Source organism: Hippichthys cyanospilos, chromosome 17, assembly GCF_059441005.1.
Source record: "Hippichthys cyanospilos isolate Australia breed blue-spotted pipefish chromosome 17, RoL_Hcya_1.0, whole genome shotgun sequence".
Classification (NCBI taxonomy): domain Eukaryota; kingdom Metazoa; phylum Chordata; class Actinopteri; order Syngnathiformes; family Syngnathidae; genus Hippichthys; species Hippichthys cyanospilos.
Window position 1 is genome coordinate 3788965 of NC_142385.1, and position 13446 is coordinate 3802410.

The window sequence follows — 13446 nt, forward strand, 5'->3', positions numbered from 1 at the left end:
GGGTAGCTCCGCCCCTTCGGCCAAGCATTAGCCAATGGCAGCAAGGCACAGCCGGGGCGCAGCGGCTGCTGCCTGTCTCCGTACAGAATAACTCTGACATTGTGCGATTCAGCTTTCTTTTATTGTCACAGCTTGTGAGAAAAGCACAATATATTTACCCAGGCATGTACATATTTCATCATTGTTTTTTAATGAGAGCAACCAATTCAAATATAGTGGTGAGCAGATCTGATGGTTTTAACAAGACGCAGGAGCTAGAGCTAGATCACTAGATGAGGCCACAAAAGCAAATCAAGCTTCCAGAATTCTTGCTAAAATCAATACCAAAATTTTAAATTGCAGCATGTACTGAATAATAATGATTTTGGCAAATGTTTTTTTCCTATCTAACCCTGTCTTAAAATAAGTTTGATAACCGTTTGGAATTGGTAAGCGCAACTTGGCTTTTTGACCAAAGTGAGTTTAATACTATCAGAATCGCTGACGTATAATTACAATATAAATGATAATACAGTATTTGTTCCATTGAATTTTGTTAATTTATTTTGTTTTCCTCTATTTAGTAATACTCGTATTAGCTTTTTGTTTTCATTTAAAAAAGAAAAAAAAAGGGAGATTTGGGGAACGTAGAATGTGTTCCAACTATAGTGGAAATATACTCCTCGGCCTCCCTGGTAAGATCTATTCAGGGGTGCTTGAGAGGAGGGTCTGTCAGAAAGCCGTACCTTGGTATCAGGAGGAGTAGTGTAGTGTTCAAAATGGTCCACATTTTCGGCAGTAAGTTGAATTTGTTTCCAGTGAGGGTCATGGACAGAATCTCTAGGTGTAGCCAAAGCGTTGAGGGGGTCCGGTTTGGGAGCTTCAGCAATACATCTCTGCTATTTGCGGATGATACGGTGCTGTTGGCTTCTTCAGACCATGACCTCCAACTCTCAAGGGAGCGTTTTGCAGCCGAGTGTGAAGCAGTATCAGCACCTCCAAATCTGAGACCGTGTTCCTCAGTCAAAAAAGGTTGGGGTGCCCTCTTTGGGGTCCTGTCCCATGTGGAGAAGTTTAAGTATTCCACACCAGAGGTTTTGCCAGATGACAGCTCGCCCTTCTTTTCTTTTAAATAGTTAATTAAAAAAGACCTAAAACATGCCATCAATATTTGATTTATTAAACTTGAGAACCCTTCAAACTTTATTTGTATTGGTCCACAGAAAACAATCAACACAAAATGTCCTCTTTTGGAATGACAGTAGAGATCTGTTCACAAAAAATAAATCATTAGCTTCATTATTAATAAATATCTGTCCACAAAAGAAATGTACATAGTGTCAGACCTGTTCTCAAAAAGAAATAATTATAAATATATGTCCGCAGAAAAATATTCAGCATTAAGCATCCTGTTTTGTGATTACAGTAGAGATCACGTCACAAAAATAAATAATTAACTTAATTATTAATAACTATTTAACCACAAAAAATAATCAACAAAAGAGATAATTATAAATATTTGTCCACAGAAAAATATCCAACTTAAAGTGTCCTCTTTTGGATCATCGTAACAGTCTTTTTACAAAGATAAATTATTAATTTGACAGCTAATTTGGTACATGACAAGTTGGTTCAAAGCATTCTATTATGCGAGAGAATCTGGGCTTTTAAAATAATGAAAATGAATAATCACCTCAACATAAGTTGTTTTATGAATTTATATTTTCCTGAAACTTTTAATTATTTCAATATTTTTCCTGTATTTTTTAATGTTTATTTGCCTTCAAGTACCTTCAGGGGTACCGCCATTTAAGAACCTCGTGCCTGGGGTTTCCTGGTGCCAAGTGTACATATGGACCCCGTTTGAACATAGTGTTCGTTAAGGACAATCCGTGACGAGCACAAAAATCCAGTAACAAAGCAGAGCTTGGGTTCAGTTTCCCGTTCCTCTCAGTCGCACCTCTCCAGGTCTCACGGTCATTGTCCACATGAGGTTTGAAGTCCACCAGCTGAATGAAGTAGTCCAGGAAGGAACGCTCTCAAGCACATTCACTAGGACTCCAAAAAGGGTCAGTACTCTGAACTGCTGTTTGGTGCATGAGCAAAACCTACAGTCAGGACCCCGCCTCCCACCTGAAGGTGGAGAGATGCTACCTTCTCAAAAATAAAAAAAAATTGAAAAAAGCAAAATAGTACATTATGCGGTACTGTATTCATCAAATAACTAAGTAATATTAGTTAATAACTATGTTAAGAATTCTTTAAGCGTTAGAGTTTGTGACGTTTGTATATCTTATTTTGAAATGCTTGCTTTTAATTTGTCGTGTCGCGTTGTATTTCCGTTTCCTGTTTTTACGTTCTCTGTGCGTCATTCGGTAGTGAATGACAACGTAAGCTCATATTTATACTTTCTATTTATGTTTAGTATGCGATGAGTGTTTTTTCTGTTTTTGTGTTCGTTTGTGTAGAGGTTGCACTTTATAGTTAGTAGTTGTTGTTAGTTGTTGCTAACCTGCTAATGTCGGCTAAAAATATAGTAAATTCATAGATTCAAGTTCGGCAAGTATTTATATGTTAGTTGGCTGACTTTAACATTGTTGTTGATTTATTATTCAACAGATAGTACATGATACACCATACGAGTCTTGGTGCAGCCCTGAGAACAAATTCTCAAAAAACTAAGTAATATTAGTTATTTAAGGAATATACAATAATGTTAATAAGGATAATGTAATGTTAAATAATAGGAGAAAGGAAATAAAATACGCAAAAAATAACCCCCCCCCCCAAAAAAAAAAAAAAAAAAAAAGGATTGTTTCTGGTTACTGCGGCTATATTGGGGCGTACATAGAAATCTAGGAACTGATACCCTACTTCGCGGGTTTCAGACTTCGCGAGGGGTTAACACCCCCCATTACCAGCGAAGTAGGAGGGATAACTGTATTTCTCGACAGGCTTTGTTAGCTATAAGTTGCACTACATACATTCACATGCTCTTTTCATATTTGTCAAATAAAGGATGCCTGAAAATTTTCGATCCTGTGTCATTTGCACCTGTTTTGTCTGGTAGCTGAGGACATGAGCGGTAAATCATACACATCATTTAAGTGTGCATCAAGCCATGGCACATCTTGGAGCCACATTTCAGAAGAAAAAAAATGTTGAGATCAGCCATGGTTGTCAAGGATATGCTAAGAAGTGAAGCACAGAACCTTACATTTTAGTGATTTCTGTTTCACATGTGTAACCTGCAGTTATGTGCATCCTTGTCTATATAGCTTTGTTAATTAAAAAAAAAAAGCTGCAACATGAAGGCGCAGAGTGCTGATTCAATCATATACAAGCATGCCAAGCCTCTCGGCGCCAGTAGTTTTGCCAAATTCTGTCGAAATCATAAAGAACTTCCATCTCTTAACTTCACCAGCGTTGGTGTTTTTGGCGGGAACTAGAGTGTTGACGTAAAATTGCTACAGGCAAACGCAGATTCTCATAATTTGGCAAATCTCCACTTTGGATCTAGATTTTGAGACCTTTGGCTTTCATATATAAGAAAAATAAAAATAAAAACCCAAGCACATATTGCAGACAAACACAAAGAACTGTTTACAAGAACCTCAGCTATGTGTTGACTAGGATTTAATCTGAAAAAAATATATACATTTTTTTTCAAATTATTTCCCATCCCCAATTTGAATGAGTTTAACCAAACATAGGCCACTTGAGAATTGTTTTAGTATGCAATACACCAAAAATACACTACCATGCTTCACTGTAGGGATTGTATTAGCCTGGTGATGAATGATTCTTGGTTTCCTCCAAACATTACACCTGGCATTCACACCAAAGAGTTCAATCTTTGTCTCATCAAATCAGTGAATTCTGTCTCTCATGGCCTGAGAGTCCTTCGGGCGCCGCTTGGCAAATTCCAGACAGGTTGCCACATTCTTTTTACTGAGGAATGGCTTTCGTCTGGCCTTCTATTTTTTTGGTCTTCTATTTTTAATAAATTAAAGAAATGACACATTGTTATACTTATGTGTAGAATTTTTAAGTCAGAGATTTTTTTTTTAATGAAACAATACAATGAGGAAACTGTGAAGCGCTGTGAATACTGTCAGGATGCACTGTAAGTGGATCAGATATGTCAAGATTGCAGCATGCATGACGTCGTCCCATATGTCTGCGACAGCTAAGTTTCAAACTAAACAAGCAGCTGTAGCGACCGTTAAATTAAATATGAGCAAAAGACATCACCTCCCCAACTGCATGAGAGGGATTCCCGGTGTGTGAAGGTGCTATCTGACTACCATATTCTGAAAAGTGAAATTACTACTGAAAAGAAACACCTGCAAGCAACTAGTGCGCTCTGCTTCCACTTGGCTTGACTCAGCAAAATTCACTTAATCTGTCAGTTAGAATCTCATCACACTGCACATGATGGTGCAGGCTTTAAAAAAAAAAAAAAAAAAAACAGGAGACATTGTAGTAACACAGAAAGATTTTATCTAAAAAGATGTACAGATTGAATAGGTGAAACCAAATTTGTTTAAAACACTAATGGACCCCAGTGACATCCGCCAAATGAATTATATATCAAAACACTCCTACACTGTAAGATCAAAAAGTGATTACTCAAAACAAAGAAAACTGTAAAATAATGCACAGAAGATTAAAATATAACATGTAATAAAAGTGCATGTTTGAAGTTTAAATCAGTGCAGCGGAATTGACTTTGGCAGGACAAATAAGAGAGTTTTCCTCATACAAAAATGAAAAGTTCCAGCTTCTTGGTGTGAAGATGCTGTGCCAAGTTTTGAATGCGACACAGGCGGACGTTCTGTGCATCTCCTGCGTTGTACACCCGGAAGATATGGTAGCGTTCTTTCTTAGTCAGCGCGAAGTGCAGCTCGTTGGCCGAGAGCACAATGAACGACCTCTCTTTCTTCTGGGTGGACTTTACCTCCACATATATCACCTCCACCTCCGCATTGCTCTTCTCCTCTCCCGTCGGGCCAAATGTCAGCTCGAAGTCGTATGGCTGCCCACTCTCGCCGCTCTGGTTGCACCAGACCACCCCCGTGGGCCGGCCGGGGTCACCGCTGTCTCTCCAGTGGCAAAGGAAGGAGTTGACCAGTAGCTCCCCCCAATCTCCAATGGCTTTCAAGTCCCTGTGGTCTTCAGTTATAACCACCTAGATGAAAATAGCACCATTTACTATCTGTTTAAGGGCAAATTCAAGATTGACAAAAAAACAAAACATAACATGTCTTCAGTATACAACATAAACAAGGAAATTGCCAATCTAATAGTTTTGAGTTGACAGTATATAAATATTTTTAAACCAACAAACTCTTCAATTAAGAATAAGCAGTTCCACAAAAACGCTTATATCCATCCAGCCATCCATTTTCTGTAGCCGCATCTCCTCACAAGAGTCAAAGGCTTGCTGGTGCCTATGCGAGCTGATTGGGGTAGTAGGTGGGGGACACCCTGAACTGCCACCCAGCCAATCACAGGGCACACAGAGCAAAACAATTATCACACACCCAATTTCACCTAAGGACATTTTAGAATGTCCAGTACGCTTACCATGCATGTTTTGGAGTGTGGGAGAAAGTCGGAGTACCCGGAGAGAACCCACAAGGGCTCGGGGAGAACATGCAAACTCCACATAAGAAGGTTGTAGCCAGTTGGATTTGAGCTCCCTGAACTGTGAGACAGACATGCTAACCACACCACCACTGAGCCGCTCACAAACACGCATATAATAAAATAAAAATAAAAACATTAGGGAAAAAAAAATCAGCAAAAATGTGAAGAAAATCTTTAAAGGGATAGTGTGTAAGATTTAGACCATTTTTTATTACGGACATCAGGAGGTGCTGCATTTACCATTGTCCGTAACTATAGCAAACATGGCCGCCTTCAGAGAAATGCCACCCCATATATAATTTAATGATTACGAGACATATGATTATATTTAAAACATACTGTTAGTCATTTAGAACACGTTCATTTGCAAGTTTTTGTTTTACAATCATTTAATTTATTCCTTTTTAATAAAAAACTGTCAAAATCTTACACACTGTCCCTTTAAAGATTTGAATCGGTAAGCGGTGAATCCAAAAATGAGGTGCTTTCCTATATTATATTTTCTGTCTACATGTGTTGCTGCACCGATTGAGTACAGAAAAAAAAATCAGGAATTTTATTTTTAGGCAAAACGGTGCAGCTCTTTGTGGCATGTACAAAAGGCTGAGTCGCATGTCAGCGGAGTCCACTAAAAGAAATATATTAAAAAAAAAAAAAGTACTGACTGTAGAGGGTCTCTGACAAGTGACGTCCAAGTCTTCAAGTATGGCCTGTGAGGGCTGAAGTTTGTCCCACCTAGGAAAGTCCAGGTTCAAAAGGGGTCTCTGGGTGTCCGCAGCAGGTTGTGAGCCTTTGAACATGGTGGGCCACACCACTGCCTCTGGCACAACACTGGAGGAGACACAAATGGAGGATGGCTCTGAAAAAGTGGAACCGAATATTGGCTTTTGTGGACATAGAGCGTACAGGCTATCTGGAACGGCTTGCTTGTCCGGTGCCTCGATGGACTGCACAGATGGAGCATTCGGAGCTGGTTGGGGTTCAGTGTGGCTCTCCTCTCTCGTCTCCTCTGCGCTCTCTGTGTAGCCAGATGTCAATGTTTCGCTTGGTTGATGCCAGCGCTCTGTTCAAGTCAAGCAAAATGAAAATCTAAGTCTTTTTGTTTTTGGTGGTGATTGTGAACTTTGCATTATTCCTATTGAGATTGGACTTGCATTAAGCTTGCATATCCTCCTTTGGTCAGAAGGATGTACACTGTTCCCTCCCCATCCCCCCATCCATCCTTAATGTCTCACTTGCTATCTATCAAGGCAGATGGAGACTCCACACCAAGTGTTTCTTGCTGATTTTTTTTTTTTCTGTCACTACCATATTTATGCCATGTGGGGTAGTGTTGGCACTCTAAAATGTATGAAGTCCATGAGAGGCCTTAAGATGACATTTTTTGTGACAAGGCACAATAAAAACAGCCACATTTTTGTAAAGAATAAATGGAGCTAAATGGAGCAAAAATGCCCTTGTGTGTGTGTTAACTCTTTCAGTGCTAAACGTTATTGGAAAAGGAAAGCTCTAGAGGGCCAGTATATTTAGCATTTTCACTCAGCTTTCAAGGCCAACAGAATATTGTGTGCTATGTTTATGTAAATATGGGTGCTACCATTGAAGGATTGACTTCCATTCTTCAGTTACACTTGCATGTAGGTAACAGCTATGTTATATGGGTGGAAACACTGCCATCCAATTGTCATAGTTATCACTACAGTGCTCAAATGGCTTATATTAGGTAAGCATTAGTCAAGTGTGTCATCTCCTCTACATAAAAAAAACCCCACCAATAACATGTTTGACCATAATTTTAAGATTTATAAGTGTTATTGTTTTTAAAGACAATAATTCTCATCCATGGCACTGAATGAGTTAAAGGATTCACTCAATTTTGGATCACTCCTGCTCTCATTGGGTGGTGGTCACGCCAGAAACCAATCATGTGTCTTGTAGGAGTGCCCGGGAGCTGATTGACAGATTGACTGTGCTGTCTTCCTCATGACATCTCACACGCTGTGAGGGGGAAGCGCAAGGTGCGGCAGAAGAGCAGTGACCACCAAAAGGAGCGTTGTAAATCTCCTACTTAGATTTCTATAGTAATAAACTAGAATTTCAAATGCAAACTCAGCTTGTTATCATGTTTGTTATCATGTTAATCCGAGAGCAACTGCAGCTCTCTGTGATCCTGACTACAATCATGAGATGAAAACGGGAAGGGATAGCAGTACAGTTACTGTATAAGGTTTAATAATGAAAGATTTATGTAGATACCGCACCTGCATGTTTATTGCAGTAGTTTGACGTCCCAGGAGTGCCCATGGCATGTGCATTTACAGTACAGTCATCTCATCTGTTTGGCATGCAGGGAACCTTCACTTGTTTAGATTCAATGATAATTTGTTCATGTGAGTGTATGTGTGATTTGATTTGAATATGGGTTTGCAGGTAGCAGCAAATGTATGTTTATGCTTTTTAATACAGTGACAGGAACAGTACATCTACATTTTCAAATTAAGTAAAAATTTATTGGAACATACAGTAAAGCAATTTATTGCTAAATTGTACTACAATGACACAGAATTCAATGCAGTGTTCGCTCAATACTTCTTGCTTTTATCTTATGGGCTTCATGTTTTTTTTAATGAAAAAAAAAAAAGCTATATTGCAGAGAAACATGCTGTGAAGGTTTCCCGCATGCCAAACAGACGAGTTGACTGTAATCGCACCTGCCCATGGGCACTCGTCATGAAAATAGGGAAGCAGAACTTACACTCGAAATTCCAATTTATTATAAAAGTATTTGTAACATCTTCCCAACACTCTCTTTCGTCCTCACCGTACTCCTATTCACGTGTGAGATTCACTTGGAGGTAGCTACTGGAAGTCCTATTTTTCAGATTTCACTTTGCAGGGGGTTTTCAACCCCAATTAACCACGAAAATTGAGGGAACACTGTCAAAACTTATTGAGATCCTTTTGCTCCCCAGTCTGGTCTGCGCTTGTGTCCTTTAAAACCAGTTTTGCGACAATCGTATAGTCAGCTTCTCTCTTGCTGCGCTACTTTGTTAGGCTTTTAAGTAGCGCACTGCTGTCACATTTTGTCACGCTCTTACGCTGTGATTCTTCAGGCTTTTTATAGCACAGAGATAAAAGGAGAAGTACAAAAACAAGACGCTGCCAATGAGGGGTAAACATTTTTGAACGTCACTCTCGTTCAAACTTATTTTCAAGTGTATTAAACCTTATTTCCACATACATCCGAAAAAACAGCATTTGTTCCCATAATGCCACTGGACGTTTACAAGAATACTGCCGTAACTCGTGTTGTGGCATAAATGCTGTTTTTAGGTCATTTAGCCTTATGAGTACGTTTGGATGTATTGACAAGTGCATTTGAATGTATTTACTAGTATTTTTGATTGTGTTTTCACGTTATTTTCAATGATTTGTCAGATATATGAATGTAATGTATTTAAATAAATACAAATTTATGAATAAAATATATATATAAAATATATAAATACAAAATGTTTTCCAGTCAAACCTTTACTCCACAGAGAGCAGGAGTTCTCAAACCTATTGAAGACACCCCTTTGAGAAATCATTGCAAATATTTGCGTGAACAAAATAAATAAACCCATAACAACGCGTTATAAAATTTAAAATTTAAGATGTGCCCTATTTATTCAGCAACATATTCAATTTGACAACAAGTATATTTGTTACTTTTCAGCTAAACTGAAGTTTAGAAAATAAAAAATGCGAATTGCATGCCTCCTTATAATAAACCAGGTCAATTTCCAATTATTACAGCATTAAAAAATAAAATGCCGCTTTAGCTTTCTGGCTTCATCACCTCGTTAGCAAGTAATTGTCGACACAAAACGCATTTTGACAAATTTCAAAATTCTTACATTTTAAAATTAGAAGCAGCTCTAGAAAATGGATGAAGTCCATACAATTAATACTTAAGTACATTAAAGACATTAATTTCCAGTTACTTAAGTATTAAATCAATACTTAACTATCTGGGAATGAATGTCTGGACTCTTAAAAAAATGTGAAAACGCGTCCCTGCCATTGAATGAATTACACTGTGGTTGAATTGAATGCTTTCACAATTTAACATGAAATTAACACAAATATATTTTTTATTAAGAACCCAAATGATTTCACGGAATCATGCCTGCAGTCAGGCCGCTGCCCCCAGGGGTTCTGTAATTTTTCTTTGGCGGTGTGCTGTGCCTGATCAGAGTATCACCTGGAGGTTGTGTTGTGCTGGTAGCAGTAGTGACGTTAGACTGGCTTGTGGTTCTCTGAGGTCCCGGTTGGTCTGATGGCCTGCTGGTGGTGGTCTTGAAAGATTTATCACCATCAGTTTCACCGTTGTCAAGTTTCCGTGGAACAAATCGGCCACTGTCTTTGACGGAGACATCTTTCTCCGAGTCTCTGTCCTTGGGCGCGGCGGGAGGCGGCCACATCTTCAAAGCGGCTTCTACTGCGGCCTCATCGGCACGTCCTGCTGTTTAAATGTGAAAAAGGGCATAAGTGCTTTCTGCTGAATGAAAATCAAGATGAATTCATACGGTCTGTGCTTCACACCTGAGTGTTGGCCTCCAGTATTGACAACAGATGCTCGCGGAGGCCAAGAAATTAATGTCTTCTCTCCGTCTTGTTGTGCAGGTCGAGATAATCCCGATGGGGAACTCATGGAAGTTGCACATCTTGATGTGGCTGGAAAATAAGATTTGATTTTGAATAAAGATCAAACACCGGTAGCATCAATTCCACTTTCCCCCATCTTTGAAGTTTGTAAAGGAGCTGCTGCTTTGAATGCACAATGTGAACCAAGCCAAAATGAACATATGTAAGGAAGAACCAGGTATCTATGTGTGCGGTGCTGTGATGCATGACTGAAAATAGGTACAGATATGGGCTGGCTAATTAGGGGGCCGTCTCACAAATAGAACAGGATACGCTGCAGACATAAGAGTTCACCGGTCGTTAGATAAATGAGTTGTCTGCCAGTAGAATTCCATTTCAGGCTGCAGTTACCATGCAAACGTTTCATGCGATCACGAGTGATCTCTTTTGATTCTACCGCATCATTTCGAACACCTTCTAAGGCACATTTTAAATTGACCCTTTAATTTACGTAAGCATCAATGACCTGTTCTTGCCTTGAGATACAAGCTTGATTCATTCCGTTTTTTACTGAAAAAAAATGTAATACTATATTTTAACTACAACAAAAATGATCACTCATTTCAGTGCACATTTTGTTCACCTTGGCCACCTGGGGGGAAGCCAACCATATTAGAGCACCATGTTAGCTGTATATTACAACAGCCTAGTACTCTGGTGGGATTTATATTCATGCAGACCTTAAGTGGGATTCATAGATTTGTTTTTCACAGAAGATAAAGAGTGCAGCATCGGACTGAGTACAGTCCTTCTACAAGTGTTGATGTACCCTTTATGTTCAAATAACTTTTGCGATGTTGTATTAGCCTAAAGATAGAAAAGTAAAGACTAAGCTATGTGTTTGTTTTAACCTTGAAGTCATTAAAAAAAAAATTAAAAAATAAATAAATAAATAAATAAAAAATCACCCGAACAACAGAATGGATCTCAAAAAACTCGTATCTCAATAATGTAACCTTTTCAATCAAACAACATCTATTTATGCTAACACTCAATGTTTTGGAACTGTTTAAGATTTACAGACTCCTGCCTTGTCTTATTTTTTTGGCGCCGCCTCTGGCCGCTGTTGGCGGTGCCTTTGTGATAGGGTGGGGAAGCGTCGTTACAGTTGGGAGCACTTTATGTCGATGCTAAACGTTGTTCTTTACGAGAGCTGGCCCGCGAGTTGTTTTATGCGGTTGAGTGTTATTTATGTTAATATGCCCAAAGTAGGTCATTTATTGGTCCAGCTTGTCACTGTTGATAATATGCTAGCTGATTTTAATTTTCATCAGCATGGTGTTGTTTTGTATGTATTAGCTTGTTAGCATTTTCGTTTATGCTAGGTATTTCCTTGATGATCATGCTCGTTTGCACCTAATTAACTTTCTGTATTGAAGGTAATGTATGAAATCTGCCCTTTGGACTTCATAAAAGTTTGTGGAAATTTATTTGAAATTCTTATTGATTCTTTTAAGTTTGACAACATCACGTATAATGACAAGTTTTAATTGCTGGTGCGGGTTTATTGACATTTAAATACTCCGCACCGTGAGCGCCATGTTGCATCGTGAGAACCATATTGCTCACGCAGCTTGCTCACTCTGGGAACCAAAGATCATCAAGTTGAGTGCTGTCGTGACTAGACTTCAAAATAAAAGCGCAGAGATGCCGTTTATGTCATATGTTACATGTACCATAAGTACATTTTGAAGGATTTGCTGACTTTCTCAAAACGTTTGGTTTTGACTATGATACAGCGGCTTAACAGGCAGCCCAAACGAATAAACAGATCAAGTACCAAAGATGGCACCAACAACCCCCACCCCCAAAGTAGATCCTGAGGCAAAAAAGTTTGGGCAGCCCTGCCTTAGAAGATATGCTTTGAAACGTAACATTTGCACATCTCATGAGCGACATAAGATTAGAGGTTTTAATCATGATCACGATATTGGCTGCCACGATTAAGATGATCCTTTGCGACATTCAAGCACTTTCAGTCATCCCACCACTAGGGGGAAAACAAAAGGTTAAGACTTCATTAAGCTTTAGAAATAGCAAGTGAGCAAATACTTCAAAAGGGTGGCAAGCATGCTTGATTTATGCTTGATGCGGCTCCACGTGTCAAATGAGGTCATTCGGAAACCACACCCTTCCGCGTGGATTCTGCGCAGGCCATGTTTTCCACAACACGTACCTTCTGGAGTTTCTCGCAAGGGGACAAACTATTGCTTATGGAAGTTTGCCGGTACAAACACTTTTATGATTTGGCTCAAAAGGACGACAGTGACTTAAATACTGTAAACAACTCCTGGCGAGCACGCACAATGAGGTGTCTGTTAGGAAAAAAAGCTAGGAAGAATTTTGATGGTTTGAATTTACTGGGATTCTCTATCTCTGTTATAGAGTTGTGTTTTTTGTATGCTGTCGACTCAATTTACTGGCAAAATATCAGCTGACTGCGAGGGAAGGATTAGGGTTAGGCTGCACTGAGTATAAAATGCTGCAAAACCCGTGAGATTCTGTGTCTTCTTTCCGCATGGAGTGTTCACACGTCAAGCAAAAAACAAGCCTTAGCAGCAGCCTAATGATAATAATCGTGATTTCAATATTGACCAAAATAATCGTGATTATTATTTTGGACATAATCGTGCTGCTCAAGGTTAAAGCTGTCTTGACTGTACAACTTGAGTGTTCTGGGGCTGTGAATTGGGTCCTTACTTTTTTCCAGGGACATCGTTGGCTGAAGAGGTTCTGGGACTTCCCACTGTTCCTCCTCACTGGGCAGCTCTCTGATGTCCTCCTTATTTAAGAACCTCTTCAGAGCTGCTGGGTCCTAATTTGGTTAGAATGTATTATTAGTAGAATGGGATCACCTCCATGAATTTAACATCATACGAATTAAATCAGTTTGCACATTCATAAAAACAGAAAATGCAGAGATTGATGTAAATTAGTTAGATTTTTGTGTGAATTAAAAGATGATTTGCTATTTGGTGTGGCCTATGACCAGAACATTTTTCCAGGGTTGGCATTGTTTGAATTTGGAATATTCTGGCTCCAATTCGAGTTCTTTCATTTGATTCAGGTTCCAGACAATTCTAAAATAATTCCATCGTTGCAAATAATTCTAAAAAAAAAAAAAAA

General features: G+C 39.0%; 1 protein-coding gene across 4 annotated transcripts in view; it reads right to left on the minus strand.

Moving 5' to 3' along the window:
- Positions 1-4260: 4260 nt before the first annotated feature.
- The window catches only part of LOC148409263 (uncharacterized), a 58753-nt gene continuing 49567 nt past the window's right edge, over positions 4261-13446 (minus strand). For 2 of the 4 annotated variants that reach the window (XM_088438842.1, XM_088438839.1), the window contains 6 exons: positions 13021-13135; positions 10219-10350; positions 9878-10135; positions 6538-6694; positions 6297-6462; positions 4261-5170 (listed from right to left, as the gene is read on the minus strand). In XM_088438842.1, the coding sequence (XP_088294968.1) occupies positions 4739-5170; positions 6297-6462; positions 6538-6694; positions 9878-10135; positions 10219-10350; positions 13021-13135 (1260 nt within the window). In that variant the 3' untranslated portion in view covers positions 4261-4738. Of the gene's footprint in view, positions 5171-6296; positions 6463-6537; positions 6695-9877; positions 10139-10218; positions 10351-13020; positions 13136-13446 lie in introns of all 4 variants that reach the window. The other 2 variants (XM_088438840.1, XM_088438838.1) reach the window with 1 other exon arrangement.